The sequence below is a fragment of the Delphinus delphis genome, chromosome 8 (assembly GCF_949987515.2).
Source record: "Delphinus delphis chromosome 8, mDelDel1.2, whole genome shotgun sequence".
In the NCBI taxonomy this organism is placed as follows: domain Eukaryota; kingdom Metazoa; phylum Chordata; class Mammalia; order Artiodactyla; family Delphinidae; genus Delphinus; species Delphinus delphis.
Genome location: NC_082690.1, coordinates 62685533 through 62712171, shown reverse-complemented (window position 1 = coordinate 62712171; position 26639 = coordinate 62685533). Strand labels below are relative to the sequence as shown.

The 26639-nt window shown below is 38.8% G+C and overlaps 1 protein-coding gene across 2 annotated transcripts; it reads right to left on the bottom strand.

Annotated features, from left to right (window-relative positions):
- Positions 1-6748: 6748 nt before the first annotated feature.
- On the bottom strand, positions 6749-26436 carry ZNF215 (zinc finger protein 215). Of its 2 annotated transcripts, XM_060018436.1 has the most exons (6): positions 26037-26436; positions 19443-19531; positions 17927-18059; positions 17532-17627; positions 13498-13502; positions 6749-8511 (listed from the first exon to the last, which is right to left on the bottom strand). In XM_060018436.1, the coding sequence occupies exons 1-6, from the start codon at positions 26434-26436 to the stop codon at positions 7681-7683; spliced, it is 1554 nt and encodes a 517-aa protein (XP_059874419.1). In that variant the 3' UTR covers positions 6749-7680. The 2 variants fall into 2 exon arrangements, with proteins under 2 accessions (XP_059874419.1, XP_059874418.1); XM_060018435.1 differs by lacking the exon at positions 13498-13502 and having other exon boundaries at positions 6749-8552.
- Positions 26437-26639: the final 203 nt, after the last annotated feature.

Here is a 26639-nt window from a genome sequence, read left to right as displayed (position 1 = left end):
ATTTATCCTAAAAAAATGAAAACACTAAATCGGAAAGATATCTGCACTACCATGTTCACAGCAGCATTAATTACAATAGCCAAGACATGGAAGCAACCTAAGTGTCCACTGATGCATAAATGGATAAAGAAGATGCAGTATGTATATTTATACACAATGGAATATTATTCAGCCATAAAAAAGAAGGAAATCTTGCCATCTGCAATAACACAGATGGATCTTGAGGGTATTATGCTAAGTGAAATAAGTTAGAGAAAGACAAACACTGTATGATCTCACTTATATGTGGAATCTTAACCGCCCCCCAAAAAAAACCAAACTCATAGATACAGAGAACAGACTGGTGGTGGTTGTCAAGAGTGAGGGCGGGTGAAATGGGTGAATGTGGTTAACAGGCACAAACTTCCAGTTACAACATAAGTAAGTCTTGGGGACGCAATGTATAGTATGGAGACTATAGTTCATAATGCTGTATTGTATATTTCAAAGTTGTTGAGAGTAAATTTTAAATGTTCTCATCACGAGAAAAAAAATTTGTAACGTGTGGTGATGGATGTTAACTAGATTTCTTGTGATCACAATATATACAAATATTGAATCATTATGTTGTATACCTGAAACTAATGTTATATGTCAGTTGTATCTCAAAAACAAACAAACAAAAACACTTCTCCTTATGCTACAGATAACCTAATTGGGTACAGAAGCTAGTCCAAGGAGAGCTGGACTCCCAAGGATGTGAATCATAGATATATTCAGGAAGACTAAGGTCCACTAAAAGTCCCTCATCAGGTCATTTTGGATCCTGTATCAGACATCTTCCATTTGCCTTTCTAAATCCACTCCTATCCTTCTCCAACATTGGGAGGCTGGCCTAAATGGACTATATCAATGGGCTCCCGAGCCCTCTGGCTTTGACTAGGTTTGGCCAATGGGAAGCCCTGACAGACTGGAGGGTTAATTTTGACTGGCTGCTCTTCTAGATCTGAAGTCACAGCTCTTACCAAAGTGCCTTCTTTACATGACTTTCTCCCTTCCAGTTTCTGGAGATGGCTCCTTCCTCTTCCTCTTCAGGCCTAGGAATAAAACACACCCTTGTTACTACCACTGGAATACTTCCCTATTTCTTGTGGTTTCCCTAAACTCTGCCCACACCTCTTTAAATAGTCCCAGATTGTTAAACTATTATCAAATTAGTTTAAAATTAGAACCTGTTTCCTGCTGGGACCCAGACTGAAATACTTATTGGGACCAAAGTGGTCCTAGAAAATAGATCCTCTAAATGGGGTTCAGGATTGGGTTACTGGGAGCAGCACAGAGATAACCTCCTTGCTGGAGGAAAAAATTAATTTTAGGGTATAGAGATTTCTCAAATTATCACTAGTGGCAGAATTGAAGAAAACTGCAGGTAGAGGGCAAGGTGTTGAGAGATCAAGTGGCTATGACATTCAGTTGCTATGATGAAAATAATGATTTTAAAAATTTGGAGCCATCTAGCTTCTCTGTCACCTTCAAGAATAAACATAGAGAACAAGAGTAAACAAGAGCTGTGAGCATACAATTAAGAAACAGAAGAGGATCACCAAAAGGTCCCTATGGCAGTTTTTAAGTAGTTCCTCATTCTCAACGGCTGGGAGGAGACCTTATAGATGGCGGAGGAGTAAGACATGGGGATCACCTTCCTCCCCACAAATACATCAGAAATACATCTACATGTGGAACAACTCCTACAGAACACCTACTGAACGCTGGCAGAAGACCTCAGACCTCCCAAAAGGCAAGAAACTCCCCACGTACCTGGATAGGGCAAAAGAAAAAAGAAAAAACAGACAAAAGAATAGGGACGGCACCTGCCCCTCAGGGAGGGAGCTGTGAAGGAGGAAAGTCTTCACACAGGAGGAAGGCCCTTCACTGGTGGAGACGGAGGGGGAAGCTTCGGAGCCACGGAGGAGAGCGCAGCAACAGTGGCGCGGAGAGCAAAGCGGAGAGATTCCCGCACAGAGGATCGGTGCCGACCAGCACTCACCAGCCCGAGAGGCTTGTCTGCTCAGCCGCCGGGGCAGGCGGGGCTGGGAGCTGAGGGTCCACCTTCAGAGGTCGGATCCCAGGGAAAGGACTGGGGTTGGCGGCGTGAACACAGCCTGAAGGGGGCTAGTGCGCCACAGCTAGCTGGAAGGGAGTCCGGGGAAAAGTCTGTACCTGCCTAAGAGGCAAGAGACCATTGTTTCGGGGTGCGCGAGGAGAGGGAATTCAGAGCACCTCCTAAACGAGCTCCAGAGACAGGCGAGAGCCGCGGCTATCAGCGCGGACCCCAGAGACTGGCATGAAACGCTAAGGCTGCTGCTGCAGCCACCAAGAAGCCTGTGTGCGAGCACAGGTCACTCTCCACACCTCCGCTCCCGGGAGCCTGTGCAGCCCGCCACTGCCAGGGTCCCGGGATCCGGGGACAACTTCCCCGGGAGAACGCACGGTGCGCCTCAGGCTGGTGCAACGTCCCGTTGGCCTCCTCCGCCGCCGCAGGCTCGCCCCGCATCCGCACTCCTCCCCGCCCCCCTCCCCCGGCCTCAGTGAGCCAGAGTCCCCGAAGCAGCTGCTCCTTTAACCCCGTCCTGTCTGAGCAAAGAACAGATGCCCTCAGGCGACCTATACGCAGAGGCGGGGCCAAATCCAAAGCTGAGCCCCTGGGAGCTGTGAGAACAAAGAAGAGAAAGGGAAATTTCTCCCAGCAGCCTCAGGAGCAGCGGATAAAAGCTCCACAATCAACTTGATGTACCCTGCATCTGTGGAATACCTGAATAGACAACGAATCATCCCAAAATTGAGGCGGTGGACTTTAGGAGCAACTGTAGACTTGGGGTTTGCTTTCTGCATCTAATTGGTTTCTGGTTTTATGTTTATCTTAGTTTAGTATTTAGAGTTTATTATAATTGGTAGATGTTTATTGATTTGGTTGCTCTCTTCTTTTTAATATATTTTTTCCTTTTTCACTTTTTGTGTGTATGTGTATGCTTCTTTGTGTGATTCTGTCTGTATAGCTTTGCTTTTACCATTTGTCCTAGGGTTCTGTCTGTCTGTTTTTTTGTTGTTGTTGTTTTGGGTTTTTTAGTATAGTTTTTAGCGCTTGTTATCAACGGCTGCAAGGCAAATACGGCTGAGGACCAAATCACACTCTGACTGAAATGGTTGCAAAATTGCAGCACTAATTAAATTCATAACCTGGTCAGAGATATGGTAAGAGAACTGATGAAGAGCAATGGATAGGCATTTGGGTAGACACCAGTGAGGCTAAGAACACAGCCACCCCATTCCTCTGAACCTCTCTTGTCAATAACAACAATATCCCTTATCTGCTTATTTGAGGGTGTCAGACCTCCACTCCATTCAAGTTTACTCTTGATTACATCTGGAGCATTTGCCTCACAAACTGATACCACATCTCTTCATTGCGCTTCCCCACCACTGTCAGTGGCTCCAGGCCCATAATGAGACTTAGATCCCAACTTAACCCTGATAGAAAAAAATGCAAGCATTCCCTGCTCCTAGAGGAGATACCAGTTAGTACTGTACGAATTACAAGACCTCAGTAATTACATTACCAAGAGCCGGGAGAGAAAGTGTGGGAGTCTATCATGGACCAAATGTAAGTTACATTTGGGTTGAATTCATCGTCATGGGTGCAAACATCTGGAACCTGGAGTTTAACATGTTGCTTTAAACATCTGAAAGAGCAACCTATTCTGTTAAACTGGGTAATTAAAACCTGGAATCAAACTTGACCTATTTCTAATAACATAACTTCTCGAATACCATAGAGAATAGTGTTCAGAGGTGCAGGGTGATGTAATATTGGAAAGGATTTATTATTACTCTCTTCTCCAGAGTTAAGGGATGTTTTGAAAGAGGAGCAAAGACATTCTTGAAGAGCTTTGCTGTGTCTGTTCTGTGTAGGCTAGAGATGATGGTGAAAATTGCTGCAATGGAAATGGGTTTCTTGATCTTAACGGTAATCATATAACTCAAAAGTGGCAGATGACAGATGGTGGGCATGTGTTAGAGACAAAGGGTCATAATTACTGCAATAAGTTACAGGAGGGTAGGAATTAACAGTGTTTTGTTTGATCCAGAGGAATCTGTGCCAATAACAACTTGACCACAGCTTCCGAAATATGAAACAGATGGACAAGTATTTAAGTGCTTATTGATATATTTAAGTATATGTAAGAGAGCCTGGGTGATATGCTTGCCTTGCCCCTAGCTCATCTTTTTTAAAATTTAATTTAATTTTAATTTATTTTTGGCTGTGCTGGGTCTTCATTGTACGTGGGCTTTCTCTAATTGCGGCTAGCAGGGGCTACTCTTTGTCGCGGTGCGTGGGCTTCTCATTTCGGTGGTTTCTCTTGTTGCGGAGCACGGGCTCTAGGTGCGTGGGCTTCAGTAGTTGTGGCACGTGGGCTCAGTAGTTGCAGCACATAGGCTCAGTAGTGGTGGCTCGCAGGCTCTGGAGTGCAGGCTCAGTAGTTGCAGCACATGGGCCCTAGAGCGCGTGGGCTTCAGTAGTTGTGGCGCATGGGCTCAGTAGTTGTGGTGCACAGGCTTAGTTGCTCCGCGGCATGTGGGATCTTCCCGGACCAGAGATTGAACCCGTGTCCCCTGCATTGGCAGGCGGATTCTTAACCACTGCGCCACCAGGGAAGCCCCACCCCTAGCTCATCTCCGAGCTAGCTCCTCAGTGACTGTTGTTGCTGCTGCTGTTGCTGAGTCTGGTGGTTCTCGAGTCATACTTGTTCTTTTTTGCTGTCTCAGGTTGAGCTCTGCAATTACTCCCTTGCTTTGTAGGCTGGATGCCTGGTCCTTTCTGCAGCTTTCTTGCACTTTCCTATTGTAGACTGTGCATCCAGTGCTGCCCTCTGGGGAAACACATGCATTCTTGAGGTTCCTGAATCCTTAACTCCTGATCTGTTCCCTCTGTGTACTGACTTTTTAAAGGCTCTTCATACCCGTCAGCTCTCCAAAAAGGTAGGAATTATTTACACTCCTGTTAGTGGTTATGAGTTGCCATTTTGACAGTCCTGCTAAAACTGAGCTTTAATATTCCTTTCATATGTTATTAGCCCCAAGTGTTATGTTTTTATTATTGGTGAAGATAGTATTTTCCCCCATGTTTATTGGTTATACTTTTATCATGAACTGGCAGCTAATTTTTTAGACCAGTTTTCATTGATGTTCAACTTTTAATTTTTGATTTTAATAAATATCAGCCTATATTATATATTCACCTAATTAATATACCTGCATATGATATAAATGTAATATTAACTATTCTTTTTTCCACACCAATGTGAAGTGATAATTTATGACATGCTAAATTCTTACAAACATCTAGGTCTAGTTACAATCAATTCTGTCCCAGAGATGTCAATTCCTAGGTTAGTACTGCACTATGTTACTAGTAGTAAGACTCCTCTTATCATCCCCCTTTAATAAAAAGGTATATAGCTATTTTAACTTGTTACTTCTACAAAATAAACTTTATAATCACTTGGTAAAATAATCTTCCTAACGAAATATTTGATTAGAATGGTTTAATGTGGGGAGATTGAACATCTCTACAATTTCTTCTCATCCAGAAACATGTTTCCATTTATTCAAGGTATTTTTTGAGGGAAGTGGGGTGTATGTAGTATATCTGAATTAACTTATTAAATTTAAGTTTTTCAATTGATTTTTTTAGGTTGTCCTAATGGTCTACCACATCATCAGCAAATGATTTTCTCCTTTCCAATTTCCATTTATTTTCCTTTTCTCATTATTCCAACTGGCGCTTTCAGAGCACTGAATAATTGTGGTGACAGGAATTTCACTTTTTGCCATTAGCTTTAGCATGAAGTCCAAACTTCTAAGGTGGCTTACAAGGCCTTTCACGATCTGGCCTTTGAGTCTCCCTCTAATTTCTCCTCTGTGTATTCCTGCTCCACTCTTTTCCCGTGCCACTTTCCAGTCAGTGAACGTGTTTCCTGATGCCATGCCCTCATCACTCTGTAGCTCTGTACTGTTTCTCCTTTTTGATCTCTTCTAACATTCCCACACTCCACCACACACAATCTAGCTAATTTTCACTTTCTTCATGTTTCAGCTTAGATACCTGCCTTTGAATGCACATGATGAAATTCAAATGTTTATTAATAGGTTTATGGAAAAAGGCTGGAAGATGTTAACTGGCTGTAACTCTTCTGCAAAAATTAAATGGTAAGTGTACTCTAAAGGGGTTTTCTTCGAATCTAAGTATGTTTAGCTTAGTAAATAGTATATAGATCTTTTAATATTTGGAAAGTGTAGAGATTTAGGAGTAAAAATAAGTATTTTACTTAGGCCCAAATAGCTAGCTGTTGAGAAAAAAGATAACAAATGAAAATAGTACTTTTATCTTTCAACCAGCCAAAAGAAAAGTATAGCTTATAAAAAAGGTGAACTATTAGACTCAGAATGCCTAAAAGGAGAATGTCATAATCCATTATATTAAACATGTCATTGCTTTGATGAGTGACTGAACTATATACCTCAAGAATTTCCTATGTTCAGAGTGTTTTTCTCTTAGGATTCTCCACAAGTTGCCTTATGTTTATATGAATTTCCCTGTCAATTATCAATACTTGTGTAGGGTTTTGTCTTAATTTAACAGCTTGTGATGTAAAGAATGAACAAATGAACATAGAATAATTTTTCACATTTATTAACTCATCATAGGGGTTCACTCCAGAATATGTTTTCTGCTTTTGGATAACATATGAACTCTGACAAAAGTCACCATCAACATTCATTGGCAATGTCTCCAGTATGAATCTTTGGGGGCAAATTAAGATAAACATCTTGTCTCAAGAACCCTTTGGGATCCTGATGTAGCTTACAGAAAAAAGAGGCAGTTCTGGTACACAGAGTATTAGGACACTCTGTTCACCTTTTAATGTTTGGGATAAATGACAGCCCAAGGCTATGGATGTCTCTCAAGCCTAGATCCCAAGCCTATCCCAAATGCAGATATCGAGAATACATGTAGATTAACAACACATCCACCCACCATTGCAGTTGAAAACCCTCTTCCAGTTCCAGTCCCCACTCCACACGAGGACACCTAAGGATATTACTAGGTGTGAAGTAATTGGCTGTCACTGTGGTCTTCGCCATTAATTCAGAGTCAGTCCTTAGAAGTGTCTTTCTATGGATATATTCTTGTGAGTTCCTGGTTTCTTGTGACCTTCTTATAAGGACTGAAAGTTTGAGTTTTATTAGATGTCAACTCCAAGGGTATTGCTTGGCTCCTCCCTAATATCTACTTCATCAATAGATCAGGTGAATATAAGTATTCCATAGGTTCCATTTATGAACTAGGGAAAGATGATGGTAATGGATATCGGAATAATGACAGACAAACACTATCATGTGGATATGTTTAACTCTGAACCCTTATGACTTCATTTGAAGCCTGGAAAAGCTCCCTCAGATTTCTATCCAATAACAGATTTATCTCCATATTAATTCAGTCATATCAATTAAAGAATAATCTCCAACAAACATTTTCTTTCATTTACTATATTCACAGGATTCCTTCCAGAATAAATTCATGGACTTTGAATGAGTTCCGACTGAAGATAATCCCACATTCTTCCTGTCATAGGACTTCTCTCAAGTATGAAGTTTTTGGTGTTTAATTAGGTTTGAACTCCTGTTGAAAGTTTTCTCACATTCCTTACATTTGAATGGTTTCTCTCCTGTATGAATCACTTGATGTCGAATAAGTGAGGAGCTCCGGGTGAAGGATTTTCCACAGTTAACACATTCATAGGGATTATTTGCAGAACAGAATCTTGGATTTTTATTACTGTCTTCAGGCTGACTGAGGAGTTTTACATATTTATTGCCTTCGGAGGCCTTTGCTTCAGTGTGAATTTTTTGATGCTTAGTAAGGTTTGTACGTCGGTTGAAGAATCTTCCACATTCATTGCATTTATAGGGTTTCTCTCCTGTGTGAATGATTTGATGTCGAACAAGAGATGAACTGCGGCTGAAGGCCTTCCCACATTGATAACATTCATAGGAATTCACTGTGGCATGACTTTTTGGGTGCTGAGTATTTGTATTCAAGTTCAAGGCATTCCCACTTCCGTTATATTCTGAATGTTGCTTACCTACTGAGTCTAAATTAAATTCGATGTTAGTTTTAAGCTGATCACACTTTGGGGAACCCCTTCTCATAGGAACTCCCTGTTGTGTGTCAAAAGTTGAGTTAACTGACTTAACATCAAAACTTTCCTTATTTTCACTATATTCAAAGTCTCCCTCCTCAGTGTAGACTGCATTATGAACGAAAGCTTCTTGTGGCAAATTTATGTGCCAGTGTTCCTGGTTCTTATATAACCAATCATCACTTTTCCAGGCATCTAAAGGAGGATGTCCATTTTCAGTCAGTCTTGTCATAATCACTGCATGGGATGATTCTTCTCCAGAAATTCTCTGCTTTGGAACTAAATCCTGATTTTCTGAAACTATCTCTCTGTCTAAAAATAAATTTAAAATTCCATGAACTAGAAGAAGGGAAACTGCTTAATTAGGAAAGGGACACTAAGCCATATAAGGGTATACGCATATTTTATGGGTCTTTAAATACAGAATGGAAATGTGACGCAAGGTTAGAAAACAAGGATTAAAGAAGAAATAAATGGGATAAAAATATTTTTAAAAGGATCAGGAGATCATAAAATATGAGAGCTATTCAAGAATACTAAGGAGAATACACAGAACTTAGGTAAAATATCAGCATATGAACTGGGATGGCATGGCATATCACAGTTCAAGCCATCACTGGTTCATAACTAGTCTGTGAAAGTTATACCTAATCTTCCTTTCTCTAGCATCCTGTCTCTTTTACCCCAAGGTGTTCCACATAATAGCCCTTCAAAAATACAATTTAATCATTTCTTCAGGAACATGTCTAAATTTATAGGTCCCATAGCTTAACAGCTAAAAGCAAACTTGCAATCATAGTGCCCCTATTTTCCATACAGAGCAATTATTCCCTGCATTTAACAGAGGCAGAAATAACTGTAATATATGATAGCAGGGAAACCAGTCTTATCTTGGGCTCAAAATAATCACTCCTGATTCTAACAGTGCTCAGACACTTCTGTGTGTTTCCTAGAACTCAAAACTTTACCTATTCTGATTCAGGTTGGGTTCTTCTGTTTTCACCTGCCTTCATTTCTCTATTTGATAAAGTTCCAGTTTCCTTCTCAAATTCCTTTTTCACTTAGTTTCTATATAAATATACCCAGTATACTGTATATTCACTGTGCTTTCTCTAGTTGCAGTGAGTGGGGGCTACTCTTCATTGTGGTGCACGGGCTTCTCATTGTGGTGGCTTCTCTTGTTGCAGAGCATGGGCTCTAGGCACGTGGGCTTCAGTAGTTGTTGTGCATGTGCTCAGTAGTTGTGGTTCGCAGGCTCTAAAGCACAGGGCTTAGTTGCTCCGCAGCATGTGGGATCTTCCCGGATCAGGGATCGAACCTGTGTCCCTTGCGTTGGCAGGCGTATTCTTAACCACTGCGCCACCAGGGAAGTCCCTGGGCCTAGCCTTTAAAAGACCCACAGCTTTCAATTCCTTTCAGGATGTTCCCTCTCAGAACCTTGTTGCCATGCTGTGAGAAGTCCTTGCCTCAGTAGAGGCCATGTATAGGTGTTGTGGTCCACAGGACTAGCTAAGTTCCCAGTGACAGCTAGCATCAACTTTCATCTATGTGATCATAGTTGTAATGGCCAAGTCATCTTGGCCATTCCATCCCAGTCAAGCTCCCAGAACACTGCATCCTCAGCGAACATCACAGGGAATGTAAGAACTCCTAAGTCAACTCATGAAATTGTGAGAATTAATAAAATAATTGTTTTAAGTCACTAAGTTTTAGGGTAATTTGTTAGAAATAATAGATGACCAAAATAGTAATTTTGTTCTAGTAGTATTTATTAAATAGCAAAATTCCTAGTTGTATTTCCCTAAGTAAATCTATGTTCTCCTCATATTTGTACAACTCATTTTTCATGCAACTTCCTTACTTCCATTTCTAAAATCACACTCATGTATTTTGTTATTTTCAAGTCACTTGCTTCTAATATGTAGAAAAGCTGCTAATATTTTTATTTTATATCTGGCCACCTTAACGAAATTCTAAACAGATATAATCATTTTGATACTGAGTCTCTTGGATTTTCTAAGTAGAAAGTTATCATACACAAATAGATTTTTCTCTTTTCTATTAATTTTCTCATTTGTTTCATTTATTTTTCTTTCATTAGTTAAAACCTTCAGGTAAATATTAAATAATTATGGTAATAGGACTAAGAATCTGTTGATTTTAGTGTTAATACCACTGTTTATCTTTACACATAGTATTAACCAATGATTTGTTCTCTTTTTGCTCTAATAGATTTCAAATCACTGGCTTATTCCTGACCACTAATTCCAAACTCATAAACTGTGCTTTATCTATAAGACCTTGTTCCTGTCTCTAACCTAAAACAAAAATAAACACTTTAAACCTTAGCCTATAATCCTAATTCTGGGTCTCTGCCTACTTCTCTCCTGGAGACCAGCCCATGCCAAACCACCTCTGCCTTTCTTTGGCCTAACAATTTTCCTCAACTGCTCAAATCACCTAGTTAGTTAAACTCTCCAAAATCTGGCTTTATATTCTCTATCCAAATTTACCTTATACTGTCTCTAGTAAACTTGGACCATTGATTCTTATTCTAGATCTGAAACATTTGGTGAGCCTTAAAAATATACATGTGTGGGGCTTCCCTGGTGGCGCAGTGGTTGAGAGTCCACCTGCCGATGCAGGGGACATGGGTTCGTGCCCCGGTCCGGGAAGATCCCCCATGCCGCGGAGCAGCTGGGCCCGTGAGCCATGGCTGCTGAGCCTGCGCATCTGGAGCCTGTGCTCTGCAACGGGAGAGGCCACAACAGTGAGAGGCCTGCGTATCGCAAAAAAAAAAAAAAAAAAAAAAAAAAAAAATATATATATATATATATATACACACATGTGTGTAGAAAATCCTAAAGACGCTACCAGAAAACTACTAGAGCTCATCAGTGAATTCAATAGCGTTGCAGGATACAAAATTAATACACAGAAATCTGTTGCATTTCTATACACTAACAACAAAAGATCAGAAAGAGAAATTAAGGAAACAATACCGTTTACCATCATATCAAAAAGAATAAAATACCTAAGAGTAAACCTACCTAAGGAGGCAAAAAAACCTGTACTCTGAAAACTATAAGATGCTGATGAAAGAATTCAAAGATGACACAAACAGATGGAAGGATATACCATGTACTTGGATTGGAAGAATCAATATTGCCAAAATGACTATACTACCTAAGGCAATCTACAGATTCAATGCAATCTCTATCAAATTACATTTTGTGTAATTGGCATTACACAAACAAACTTATGGTTACCAAAGGAGAAGGGGGAAGGGATAAATTAGGAGTTTGAGATTAATATATACACACTACTATATACATACTGTGAAAATGGCATTTTTCACAGTAGAATGAAAAATTTTTTAATTCCTATGGAAACATAAAAGACAATCTTGAGAATAGCTGAAGCAATCTTGAGAAAGAAAATGGAGCTGGAGGAACCAGGCTCCCTGACTTCAGACTATACTACAAAGCTACAGCGATCACAACAGTATGGTACTGGCACAAAAACAAATACAGATCAGTGAAACAGGATAGAAAGCCCAGAAATAAACCCATGCACCTACGGTCAATTAATCTACCATAAAGGAGGCAAGAATATACAATGGATAAAAGACAGTCTCTTCAATAAGTGGTGCCAGGAAAAGTGGACAGGCTACATGTAAAAGAATGAAATTAGAACATTCTCTAACCCCATATACAAAAATAAACTCAAAATGAATTAAAAACCTAAATGTAAAACCAGATACTATAAAACTCGTATAAAAACATAGGCAGAACACTCTGACATAAAATGCAGCAATATCTTTTTGGATCCATCTCCTAGAGTAATGAAAATAAAAACAAAAATAAATAAATGGGACCTAATTAAACTTAAAAGCTTTTACACAGCAAAGGAAACCATAAACAAAACAAAAAGACAACCTACAGAATGGGAAAAATATTTGCAAATGATGCAACGGATAAGGGATTAATTTTCAAAATATACAGATAGCTCATATATCTCAATATCAAAAAAACAAACAAGCCAATCAAAAAATGGGCAGAAGATCTAAATAGACATTTCTCCAAAGAAGACATACAGATGCCCAAAAGGCACATGAAAAGATGCTCAACATCCCTAATTATTAGAGAAATACAAATCAAAACTACAATGAGGTATCACCTTAACACTGGTCAGAATGGCCATCATGAAAAATTCTATAAATAATAAATGCTGGAGAGGGTGTGGAGAAAAAGGAACCATCCTACATTGTTGGTGGGAATGTAAATTGGTACAGCCACTATGGAGAACAGTATGGAGGTTTCCTTAAAAAACTAAAAATAGAACTACCATATGATCCTGCAATCCCACTCCTGGGCATATATCCACACAAAACCATAATTCAAAAAGATGCATGCACCTCAATGTTCACTGCAGCACTATTTACAATAGCCAAGACGTGGAAGCAACCTAAGTGTCCATCAACAGAGGAATGGATAAAAAAGATGTGGTACATATATACAATGGAATATTACTCAGCTATAAAAAAGAATGAAATAATACCATTTGCAGCAACATGGATGGACTAGAGATTATCATACTAAATGAAATGAGTCAGAAAGAAAAGGACAAATATCATGATGTCACCCATATGTGGAATCTAAAAAAAAAGAAATGATACAAATGAACTTAAATACAAAATAGAAATAGACCTACTGACATAGAAAACAAACTATGGTTACCAAAGGGGAAGGGGGGACGGATAAATTAGGAGTTTGAGATTAATATATACACACTTCTATATATAAAATAGATAACCAACAAGGACCTACTGTATAGCACAGGGAACTGTACTCAGTATTTTGTAATAACCATTAAGGGAAAAGAATCTGAAAAAGAATATATATATATATATATATTCCATATATATATGGAATCACTTTGCTGTACACCTGAAACTAACATGACATTGTAAATCAACTACACTTCAATTCAAAAAAATGTGGAAATCTTAAAAAAAATGCATGATGCATGTGTGTATTTGTGTGTGTGTATACATGTTCCACGTGGCCAAGTTGGGCTTCTCATAAGCATAGTGGTATCAGGGTACTAAAACTAGTGGCTGCTGAATTCCAGGAGAAAGAAGCAGAAGCTGCAAGTCCTGTTACAGGCTAGACCTGGAACTGGCACAGTGTCACTTCTGCTACATTTTATTGATCAAAGAATCTAGTGCCAGCTCGGAGTCAAGGGGAGGGAAAACAACATCTACACTTCAATGGAGGGAGTGACAAAGATTTTGTGGCCGTCATTAATCCACCAAAATCCATTAACTGGTAAAATAAATGACATTTACTGAAATAAATTCCAGATTGATTAAGGTATATTATATTTAAATAATGAAGTAGATGGAGTCAGAATAAAATGAAAAAATGTTCCTTAGTTTTGGGATGGAAAAATTCTTATGTATAAAATTAACAGATATAAAACAATGGGGGAGATACATGATAACATAAAAAATATGGCAGGCTCCATGAATAAAATAATTTTTTAAAATGTCTTCAGACACATCTCATTTGCCACAAATATGGTCAATAGTGAGAATTTAACATAAGCTTATAATATACTAATTAAAAACCTCTAAAATCTTGATAATGGACATAAAAGAACCATTTACTGAATCACAGATGACCAAAACAAATAATTTTTACTTTTCTCATAATCCAGTATCTATCCATCTATCTATGTTTCTTTGGTTCCTACATATGTGCAAAAGGCGCAGATATAAATGTAGGCAGAAAGAGACATGTCACCTTCCCTCAAGGAACACAAAGCCTAGGGTGAGACAGAGACTCACAGAGACACATGTAGAGTATATTTGTGATAAATGGTAAGAGGAAAAGAATATGGTGCTATGGGAGTATATAGAAAAAACTAACCTAGTTAAGAAATGCTTCCCTGAGGAGATATGGACCTATTTGAGATCTGAAGGAATAGGAGTCAACTAGGCAAAGATAGGAGGAAGAGCATTAAGTAAAGAAACAACACGCACAGAAGTCCTGTGATGGGAGAGGGCAAGCCACACTCAAGGGACAACAGAAATATGTTCCCTATGGAAGTGTTTTTTCTCTGCTGAACCCCAACACCTATCAGAGTGCACAGGGCACAGTAGACGCTAATACATATTTGATGCTGGCTGACAGAGTAGATCAGTGTGGTTTGAGTGCAAAAAGGATGTACTGTGAGCTGAGGTTGGAAAAGCAGGTAGGGACAAGTGTGTTGTGAAGTAAGCAAAACTGAATTCAGTACAGAGGTTTCAGCAAGTACATGATAAACCATGATCTCCATGACTGCAGTGTGGTTCAAACACTGGAGTTGTGGAGGGGAGACAGAGCTAAGAGGGAAGCCAAGATCTCGTATTAAGACAAGAGGCTATGGTGATAGTTCAGGTGAGAGATGACAGGACATGGACTACAGTAATGGCATTGCAGATAGAGAAGTAGAGACATTTAAGAGATATTTAGGATAAAAAACAAGTATTAGGTGAAGGCTGTCAAGGATAATACTTAAACTATACTTGTATAACTGGATGCATGGCAGCTCATCCAGCTAGGGAACAATGGAAGAATACTGGAAAGGAAAAAAATCACTTGGGTTTTATGAAATTTAAGGCATCTTTGAGACATCCAAGAGAAATGTCATGTGTATATAAATTTTAGTTCAGAGCTGAAGCCTGAGCTGGGGATATGAACTTGTAAGCTGCCATAAATGTGTGATAATTGAAGCTTCAGTTGTAGATGGAAGAAAATACAGAGTCAAAAGAGAAGACAGGATGAGATCAAATGTTGAAAAACTGAAATGTATTAGATAGGTAGAGAAGGACAGGTCTGCAATAGACAGAGACAGACTAGCCAGAAAGAGAAGAAACTCAGGAGTATTACAGGAACCTAGGAGTGTTTTCAGAACGAGCAGCAGTTAACAGTGTCACTTGCTGTGGAGAAGTCAAATGAGATAAGGAATTAAAAAGTGTCCCCTGAGGCTCGCTCCAATAAAGTCATGAGTGACTTGAACAAGAACTGTTTAAGATTCGTATTTCAGGTAAGAGCTCAACAGGAACGGGTTGAGGAATAAAAGGTGAGGAAAAGAGAAAAGCAAGTATAAAACACCCGGAGAAGTCTGGCTATAAAGAGGTGAGAAACAGAGTATTAGAAGAGGGTGTAGGGTTGAGAGAGAAAGTTAAAAAAATAATAATGACCTGAAAATGTTAAAAAGCTAATGGGAGAATGAGGCAGAAATGGTGAAAATATAAGTTAAAAAAAGCAGGGAGAAATGTGGTTAAAAGGATAATCAGGGAGAGGATTTACCTTATGAAAGAAGAAATGGAGTCAATTGCCTAACAAATTAATAAAGATTTCAGGTAAATAATACCCAGTGTTTGCTCAGGTGATAACAGAGCTATAATAACTAAAGTGATAGTAACACTCTCATTATTAGTGACTATGAGTTGGTAGTAGACAACATGGTTCTTTTGTAGACAATATAACCTAATGTAACAAGACAGTTAATATAGTTATACCCTTTGATGATGAAGTTTCTCTTCTAAGAAGGAATCCTGTGAAAGGAATCATATATGCCTGAAAACCTGGCAACAAACTAAATGTCCAACAGTTGGGTTGGGGAATGGTTAATTATTATACATGTATGTGAGGGGCTGTCATATGCGAATTAGAAACCACATTTTCATAGACTAATTAAATGGGTATTTGTTCATGATACCACATGAGGTGAGAAGAGCAGAATACATAATGACACATTCTCGATGATCCCAGTTTTGTTGAAAAATATTTACAAGCCATAGGCACACATCATCACAAAGAAAATGGCTTAAGAAAACAAACCACGATGTTAATACTGCATAGCTCTGGGTAGTGAGGTAACAGGGTGAGTTATATTCCTCTTCATACTTTACTTACTAAAATTTATATTAAGCACACAACAATTTCTAATTTTTCACAAACAAAATGTTAATAAGAACAAAGAGATTACGTTGAAGGTAGGAAGGCACAAGTTAAGGAGGTCTACAGTAAAAGAAGGAAAAATGGAAGATTACTGGAGTCACCCTAGTATAAAGCACTTCCTTTTCTTTAAAAGAGAGAATATGATTTAATGTTAGGTTGGCTAACATTTGCTTATATAACACCACATGCCAGACGCTGTTCTAAGTGTACTACACATATCAACTCATTTAATCCTCATAGTAATGTGGAGGTAAACACTGTTACATTACAGAAGAGGAAACTTGGCAGGGAGGCTGCCCCAGGCAACTCTGCCTGTGTTAAGAGTCTGTGTTCCTCCTCCTACACTGTTGGTGGGAATGTAAACTGGTGCAGCCACTATGGAGAACAGTATGGAGGTTCCTTAAAAAACTAAAAATAGAGTTGCCATATGATCCAGCAATCCCACTCCTGGGCATATATCCACACAAAACTATAATTCGAAAAGATACATGCACCCCAATGTTCATGGCAGCACTATTTACAATAGCCAAGACATGGAAACAACCTAAATGTCCATTGATGGATGAATGGTAAAGACGTGGTACATATATACAATGGAATATTACTCAGCTCTAAAAAGAATGAAATAATGCCAGCTGCAGCAACATGGATGGACCTAGAGATTATCACACTAAGTAAATCAGAAAAAAAAATCATATAGTATCACTTATATGTGGAATCTAAAATATGACACAAATGAACTTATCTACGAAACAGAAACAGACTCACAGACATAGAGAACAGACTTGTTGCCAAGGGGGAGGGAGGAGGGGAGGGATGGATTGGGAGTTTGGGATTAGCAAATGCAAACTATTATATATAGAATGGATAACTAACAAGGGCCTACTGTATAGCACAGGCAGCCATATTCAATATCCTATAATAAGCCATAATGGAAAAGAATATGAAAAAGAATACACACACACACACATATATATATATACATATATGCATAACTGAATCACTTTGCTGTACACCAGAAACTAACACAACATTGTAAACCAACTATACTTCAATTAAAAAAAAATAAAAGAGTCTGTGTTCCTAACCCACACCACTTTTTTGCCTGTCCATATAAGAAAAGGAATCTGTGAACAAAAAGCAATGACTTTTCTTCTTCAAAGTTTAGCTGGTTTGCTGTCACCTCCCAACCAACAACTCAAACCCTGGGTTGTACATTATCTGTGTATTTAATGAACAGAAGCTTCTTACAAATGCCTCAGATCTACCTGTTGCTTACCAAAAACAGTTGTTCTTAGAATTTCTTGCTCCATTATCCAACTTTTTTCCTTACTCTCCAACCTGGAGGTCTCAACTGGTTTGGAAAGTAGATGCTCTGTACATGGGGAAAAGGAAAACAAACAAACACATTTCAGACATTTTTATAGGGAAGAGAATCCCATCCCAAAGTAGTAGTCTAAGAGCTGCTAAAAGATAAGGCCAGTGGACCTGTGTATTTCTAGCTCTACATCAGAAAAGACTTTCAATCACATACAGCAAGAAAATCTGCTATTGTGCCCAGAAGTTATTAGGAAACCTAAACTGAAACCCAAATGCCCTCAACCACTTCAACAGTTTTTAACAGTAGATGAAGAGACTACTAAAGGGCAGATTAGGTAAATACGCAGACACCACCTTTATGCAATGAATTCAGGTTCCTATAGTTCTCCAGCATCACATCCCTGTACAGGTTCTTTACAGCAGGGTCCAGTTGCCCCCACTCTTCCTCGCTGAATTCCACAACCACATCTTTGAATGTCACTGGCTCCTAAAACATTAAGTTCCTTTTTAATCAAAGGTCTCAAAGATATTACTAGAGGAGAAATGAATTTGGAAAGAACAGGGTAGGTGGCAAGAATATACAAAAAAAAATTGATAGGACAACGTTTGGAGTTCCAAGTGATAAAAATCAAGTTACCTTAGGGGCCTATCAACTTGGTACTCTTTGAGGGCTGCGAAAGGAAAATGAAGGGCTGTCCTAACTCTAGATTAGCTTACATTTTAACCGAGGAGAAAAACCAGTTGGAATAATTGTGGAACAAAAAATTACTATAGAGTACAAATAATTTACACAGAAAGAGTTCAGAATAGGAAGAGTTTAAGGCAGATTTGAGGGAAATTTATAATGAAAATGTAGGCTCTCCTAGCAGACCAGGGAGCATCTCTAACTGAGGAACGCTGTCGGCTAATGCCTCATCCTTCAGGTCTCAGAGCTCAATGTCATTTTGTCAGATAGGCCTTTCCTGATTACCCAATAAAGTAGCCATCTTCCTAATCAGTCTGTTTCTTTATTTTCTCCCTAATAATTATTACCATCTGCAATTATCTTATTTGCTTGTGTTTATCTACTTCTAGTAGTATGTAATCTCCACAAAGGCAGGCATTTTGTTTCATTTACTATCATATTCCCAGCCCTTAGAAATGTTAGGCACTGCATAAATACTGGTTATAAGGGCCTTCATCCCACCAGCTGTTGCACTTTTCTATCCAGCATTCTCAACCTTGTCCTTATAGTTTACCTTCAATCACACTGAAACACACAAATCCTTCCTCTACCTCAGAGCCAGTCTTTGTGAATAAGTTGTCTACGTGTGTTTTGCCTGCCTCCTCACTTTTCCTCTTTCCTCAACCCTCTGCAACCTGGCTTCTATTCCCATGCATGCTTGTATCTCCATGATGTTAAGAGAATAGACACTACTCAGGCTGCACTTTTCTGAACTTTTAAAGGATTTCTCCTTGAAATATGGTCATTCCTTGCTTTCACAGTGACATCATGTTTTCCTGGTTTTCCTCTACCACTTTGGTCCTTTCACTTCAGTATCCTTTGAGGTTTCTTCTGCTCCTGCCTATTAAATGACATTGCTCAGGATTCTGCCCTTGGCTTACTTCACTTTTAATTCTAAACATTCCCTGGGTAGGCCCTACGTCTATACCTTCGATTATCATCTACAATCTCAAGGGTACAGATGCACAGAGAATATACAAAAATTAAATATTTTCCAAAAAGTGTATCATCAAGTAAAATAGATCCAATGTCCAGCATATCATCAACTAAAAGAGTCATGTTCTTAGATGGAACTATGTTTGGCAAAAGTTCACAGACCTAAAAAGAAAAAGCAGAACATTACAATAGAGTGGAATCCTAACTTACCTGGGATTTGCCTGTTAGTGAGTCAGCTTCCCTTTTTTCTTGCTTGAAGCTCCCCTTCTGGAGTAGGGCAGAATCCTTGCAGGTTATACCTGAGGAAGACGAAGGAAAACATAGGGAGACAAGTTTTCCCTTGGAGAAACTTTTAATAATTATAGTACTTTTAACATGCTACTTCAGAAGTTTGAAATTTAATGATGTCAGGCTCTACCAGCAACCGGAATCTCCAGGAGTGGGGCCCAGATCTTATATTTTTAAAAAGCTCTAAAAGTGATCTGCATATTCTACCAGGGGTCAAGAACTACTTGATCAGAGAGAAGGCCAAAATAATATTTTGATGCCTCGTCTGTGGTTATAGCAGATCCAAAAAAATACTTTAATCTTGTCAAAACTAAATCCTAACTAAGGCTTAGCCACCACAGGCTGTAATTCTACTGGGAGCTAAGAATATTTTACCCAACCAATCACTTTCTCAAAGACATTGGGGATTAATCTACTCAAGGATTCTTTTCCTGTAAGTCGCTCTGTGTATACTATACACAGACTTAGGCAGTCTGGTCACCTTGGACTACTGACTCTTCCAGGACATAAAAACCTGAGCAGCAACCGATTCTCTTCTCCAGCCCTTTGGTGAGACGTACACCCAAGGGCTACTTCCTAATGTTTCTCCAAGATTCATTAATTACACCACTAATCCTCAAATGCCAGACTATGGGCCAATACTGGTCTGTGAAGAAGTTTTCATTGATTCAGCGTGAATTAAGAAAAAATAGAAAGAATGCAAGAAATATTTACGTTCTATAAATAAAGGCAGGATTTGAAAAAAAATCCAAACTTCTCAGCAATTTGAATACTGCCACAAGATTACAGTCTGTTAACTTTATTCAGGCCTATAACACTCTGTGAAACCTCAGTCTACTCAGTCCCATAACCCCTAGGACAGTCAATACCACGTTCTTTTTTTATATGATTTATTTTTTAAATTAATTTTTATTGGAGTACAGTTACTTTACCATGTTGTGTTAGTTTCTGCTGTACAGCAAAGTGAATCAGCTACACATATACATATATCCCCTCTTTTTTGGATTACCTTTCCATTTAGGTCACCACAGAGCACTGAGTAGAGTTCCCTGTGCTATACGGTAGGTTCTCATTAGTTATCTATTTTATACATAGTAGAATATCACATTGTTTCTTATTCTTGTCATTCTTGGAAATATGTGAGATATCTTGAAAAGATGCAAAAGCCTTCAATCAGCCATCCCTTTTTTATTGCTCTGAGCATTGTTTCCTTCCCGTAACTCTTCTTTCCTGCTGACTTCCTTCCTGAACCTTTACAGTTGTGTTCTCTGAAACTCTCATGCCATTCAAAGAAAAATTCCTATATATTCCCTAGCTCTTTATAAAATATTCTTTCTCCCTTCTAATCTAAAATGGATCTTGGCCACCATCAAAGCCACCTCTTCTCATCCTCCAATACTATGGTCTTGGTAGCTGTTTTGATATATTCATACTTCTCCATTCCCATTTCCTCATAAAGATTTTTCTACGCTCATACAAAAATTTTTCATAGTGGTTCATGCCATTTAGCGAGGGCCTTCTTGCTGTTGTAATACACTAAGCTATTGCAAATTCATTTATTCAGCCCGTATTTACTGAGTACCTCCCATGTGTGAGGCACACAAATGCCTGCCCTCAGGGAGCCTCTAGTCTGTCGTGAATGACAGACATTAAATAAGTAATTGCACTAGGTCAGTAAAAACTTTACTTAGCTAAAATTGTTGCTTTCCACACCAAATCATAATCTTTTCAACAACCCAGCCTGAAGACCCTTGATAACCTTGTTTCTAACAACCACCAGCAATCAAGCTACTTCCTTTTTCACACTGGGGCCCTTATATACTTCAGATTGTTCTACTCTGAGAACAAACTCGAATGAATCAATCCCTAACTATATTTTCCTATCCTTTCAACTTTCCTATCCTTTCATCAAGGTTCCACCATAGTACATTGCTTCTTTAATTTTCTCCCCGTCTATCATCCCTCTTGTGAAGTTACTTTCTTTTCTACGCAGCTTGGATTTTATGGTAAATCACTTGCAGATTTACTCTCTTCAGACTTGAAATTCCTTGAACACTGATCCTTTATATTTAACATCCAATCTTAGCTTGATCCAGTAATCTTTTTTACTTCACCTTTTTAAATAATTGAGGTAAAATTCACATAACAAAAAATTCACCATATTAACCATTCTAAAGTACACAATTCATGGGTTTTAGTATATTCACAGTTTTGTGCAACCGTCACCACTATCTAATTCCAGAACATATTCATTACCCCCAAAAGTAACCCCATACCCGTTAAGGAGTCACCTCCCATTCCCCTTCCCTCCATGCTGTCTCTTTGGATTTGCCTATTCTGGGCATTCCATGTAAATTCAGTCCTATGGTATGTGACCTTTTTTGTCTGACTTCTTTAAATTAGCATATTTTGAAGGTTCATCCATGTTGTAGCATGTGTTAGTTCTTTGTTCCTCTTAATGGCTGAATAATACTCCACTGTATGAATATCAATTTGTTTATCCATTCATCAGTTGATGAACTTTTGGAATGCTTCCATTTTTTTGGTTATTATGAATAATGCTGCTATGAACATTCATATACAAATTTGTCAAATGCTTTTTCTGCATCAATTGAGATGATCATGTGATTCTTCCCTTCATTGTACTGGTATGGTGTATAATGTTGATTTTCACATTTGAACCATCCTTGTATTTCTGGGATAAATCCCACATGGTCATGGTGTATAATCCTCTTAATATGCTGCTGGGTTTGGTTCATTAGTTTTCTTTTCTTGTGATGTCTCTCTCTGGCTTTGGCATCAGATTAAAACTCCCAACATAGAATAGGTTAGGAAGTATTCCTGCCTTTTCTGTTTTTTAGAAGAGTCTGAGAAAGTTTGGTGTTAATTATTGTTTTAATGTTTGGTAGAATTCACCAGTGAAGCCATGTTGTCCTTGGATTTACTTTGTTGAAATTTTAAAAATTACTGATTCAGTCTCTTTAGTTGTTACAGATGAGTTGAGTCACTTTTGGTAGTTTGGGAGTTTTTCTGTTTCATCTAAGTTTTCACAGTATTCTCTGATAATCTTTTTGATTTATCTTTTTGATTTTTGATTTGCTTGGTCATTGTAGCTAAACTTTTATCAATGTTGTTGATGTTTTCAACCTTTTTTTGAATTTATAAAGTCTATATTCTTTGTTGTGTGTGCCCACTTAAGTCGGTTTCCTTAACTTAGTGGTTAGCTAGCAATTCCAGAGATTTCCTTAAATGCTTGAAACTAGAAAAACAAAAATCATTTCCTAGCCTTTGCAGATGGGCTGTCTGCATCAGAAAATGCCTTCCATACTTAGCCAGATAGTTTTCACCCCTGCCTTAGTCTTCATTTCCTGCTCGAGCAGAGCCTGAAGACCAGCCAGAGGTGAGAATCAGGGAATTCTCAGGTCTTTCTGAACATGTACCCAGCCTTCTAGATCTCTAAGAATATGTAGGAGCTTTCAAATCCCTTACTCTCTAAAGCACCTTTCCTCCCATCTTTTTGTTTAGTCTATGTTTGTCCCAACTGTTTGTTTGCTGTCCCAGGTAGCAGTGGCTAATACATTCTTCATTAAATGTTTCTGACAAGTGCTAGCCAGGTAGCCACTTCAGCCCTGAGAGGTCTAAGGTAGGTAAAATATGGGCAAACCCTTTAAGTGGGTTCTTCAGGGATCCATGGCACGTTAAAAGAAAACAAAAGCCTTTCTCGGTCCTGTATTACCCTGAAACCTCTCATTTTCTTCCCAAACTTCTCAAGAATAGTCTATAATGATTATCACATTCCCACCTCATACTTCGTATTTTTTTGACCCATGTGATAGGCAGAATAGCCCCCTGAAATGTCCATGCCCTAATCCTTGGATAAGGGGAGGTCCAGTGGTTAGGACTCAGCACTTTCACTGCCAGGGCCGGGGTTCAACCTCTGGTCGGGCAACTAAGATCCCGCAAGCCTCATGGCACAGCCAAAAAAAAAAGGGACTCAGCAATATTAAAGTTAAAGATCCTTCAGATGAATAAATCATCCTGGGGACTTCCCTGGTGGTGCAGTGATTAAGAATCCACCTGCCAATGCATGGCATTGACACGGGTTTGATCCCTGGTCCGGGAAGATCCCACATGCCGCAGAGCAACTAAGCCCGCACGCCACAACTACTGAAGCCCGTGCACTCTAGGGCCCGCAAGCCACAACTACTCAGCCCACGTGCTGCAACTACTGCAGCCCACACACCTAGAGTCTGTGCTCTGCAACAAGGGAAGCCACTGCAATGAGAAGCCCGAGCACCACAACAAAGAGTAGCCCCTGCTCGCTGCAACTAGAGAAAGGCCGTGTGCAGCAACAAAGACCCGAGGCAGCCAAAAAATAAAAATTAAAAAAAAAATCATCCTGGATTATCTGGGTGGTCTCAGTCCAATTACATTAATCTTGAAAAGTGGAGAACTTTTCCCAGCTGTGGTCAGTGAGACAGAGAGAGTGAAAGAGTGAGTGTGAGCATGGGCATGTATGCCAGCACACACCATGACAATAGTGTCAGAGAGATGGCAGTGTGGAAAGGACTTGGCTCACCATCGCCAGCTTTGAAGTTGGGGGAAAGGGAGCCTGAGGCCCAGAAAGAAATGAATTCCTGCTGGTGTCTTGATTTTAGCCCAGGGAGACCCATGTTAGACCACTGATCTAATCAACAATTTCAATAAATTATTTTCAATACTCATCTTAACAGGACCTTTTTGTTGCAACATTGTTGAACACTCCCTTCTTAAAGATTTCTTTTTTCTTAGCTCAAGATACCAATCTTTCCTGGTTCCTTGCTTTCTAGATTACTCCTTTCTAGCTTGCTTCCCTGAGTTTTCTTATTTTGCTCAGTACTTCATTTTATTTCCTTTTTGGCTAAGGACTAAATATAATCCCAATACCAGTATCATCACTGTTTCTAATCAATAATGCCTAGTCAAATATCCAGTCAGTTGCCTCATGTCTTATAAGGTCCACACATTCACATGATCAATTACACATGTTTTATGTTTCTTTTAATCTCTAAATCCCTCTTCCATAGCCCCTCCCTACTTCCTTACAATTATTTTGTTTTAGAAACTGGATTGTCTTGCAGTTTCTCACAGATTGGATTTTAGTAATGGCATTCCCATGGTGTAGCTTAACATGTTCCTCTATTCTCTATTTTCTATAATTGGTAGTTAGATCTATGCCAGCTCTTAAATACTGGTTCTTCCTAAGGATTTGTATTTTTCCTACTTCCGTTCATACCTATAAGTTTCCATATTTTTCTTTCTTGATTTTAGCCCAGAGAGACCCACTGATCTACAAACCTGTAGGACTATACATTCATATTGTTTTAAGCAACAAAGTTTATGGTAATGTGTTACAGCAGCAACAGAAATTGTATACTTCTGAACACTAAAGCCATATTTTTAACTATATATTAGATTATTCACTGTGGTTGTCCCACAAAGACCTCAAGTTCAACATGCCACATAATTAATATATCAATCTCCTCTCCAACAAAAACTGTTACTTACACTGCATTCATGCAAGCCAGAACATTTGTCCCATTCACACCTAATATGTAAACCCTTTAGGTTCAAACTCCTCTGTTTTCCCAAATGCTTCCTCATTCTCTAACACCTGATCTACTACAATACTTCCTAATTGGTTTTCCTATTTTCAGAGCTCTCAGGGCTATCCTTTACTGCAGAAGTTGATAAACTTTTTCTGTAAAGATCCAGATTGTAAATATTTTATTTAGGCTTTGCAGGCAATACAGTCTCTGCTATAACTAATCAAGTCTAGTCATAGTATGAAAGCAGCTGTAGACAAAATGTAAATGTATGGGGTGTGGCTGTGTTCCAGTAAAACTTTATTTCCAAAAATATTTGGCCTATGGTCATAGTTTGCTGATCCCTGCTCTACACTGAAGCCAACACAGTATTTTTGAAAGGTAAATCAAATTATTTTACTCCCCTACTCAATCTGTGAGATCTCAGTTCAGCCTTCCTAGTATAGTAAAGTTCTTCATGATCTAGCCCTTGACATCTTCTAGCTTCAGAAAAAGTTCTTATGCTAAGTGAAATGAGTCAGATAGAGGAAGACAAATACTCTATGATATCACTTACATGTGGAATCAAAAAAAATAACTAGTGAATATAACAAAAAAGAAACAGATTCACAGATATAGGAGAACAAACTAGTGGTTACCAGTGGGAAAAGGGAAGGGGGGAGGGACAATATAGGGATAGAGGATTAAGAAGTATAAAATATTATGTATAAAATAAGCTATAAGGATATATGGTACAACACAGGGAATATAGCCAATATTTTATGACTATAAATGGAGAATAACCTTTAAAAATTATGAATCACTATGTTATATACCTGTAACATAAATACTGTACATCAACTATGCATCCATAAAAAAATTTTTTTAAAAGATAATTTTTCTTCATATGGGAAGGGTCAACTATTCTACCTCCAATTTTCTATATTCTCACCTTCATCCTTAAGCATATCAATCACATCCTCTATCAGGCTCACCACTTCTTTGCTGTTCTTTGGATGTTGTAAATTCACCCAAGTCCTGACTTCTTCAGGGAGAATTGTCAGGAATTGTTCCAGTACCAATAGCTCTAGGATCTGCTTCTTTGTATGAATTTCTGGTCTCAGCCACTGAAGACAGAGCTCCCAGAGTTGACTCAGGGCTTCATGAGGCCCAGACACTTCCAAATACTGGAAATGTCTGAACTTTAGACGAGAGGCTTCACAGTCATCTGTCTCCACGACTGGGATGGATTCCGGCTGCCAAGACACATCTGCTCTCAGGACCTCACTTTGTTCGTGAGGAGCCAGGTTTTGAGGTTTTGAGATAGCCGTCAACTTGTTCAAAGGCTGCATCTTCCTACACAGAGCTCCCACTGCAGTTCAAATTTGTCTTATCAGAGGATTCCAATAATTCTCATGCTTGGGCTAAGCACTTGTGTACTATATACATATATATGCAGTGAGAAAAGTTTCAGGAGCTTCAGAGGCAGAGCCAATATTCAGGCACCCAAGAGACTGAAAAAAAAGACATAAATATGACCTACAGATAATGAACA

Bases quoted from the DNA above. Each gene is read 5' to 3' on its own strand.
- ZNF215 (XM_060018435.1), bottom strand. From the start codon at position 26,436: ATGCAGCCTTTGAACAAGTTGACGGCTATCTCAAAACCTCAAAACCTG. The intron at 19,532-26,036 runs GTGAGAATATAG...CGTCTTCCTCAG, and splicing joins TGATATGCTTAAGGATGAAG to GTATAACCTGCAAGGATTCT. The intron at 8,553-17,531 runs GTAAGCAACAGG...ATTTATTTTTAG, and splicing joins TCTAAGAACAACTGTTTTTG to ACAGAGAGATAGTTTCAGAA.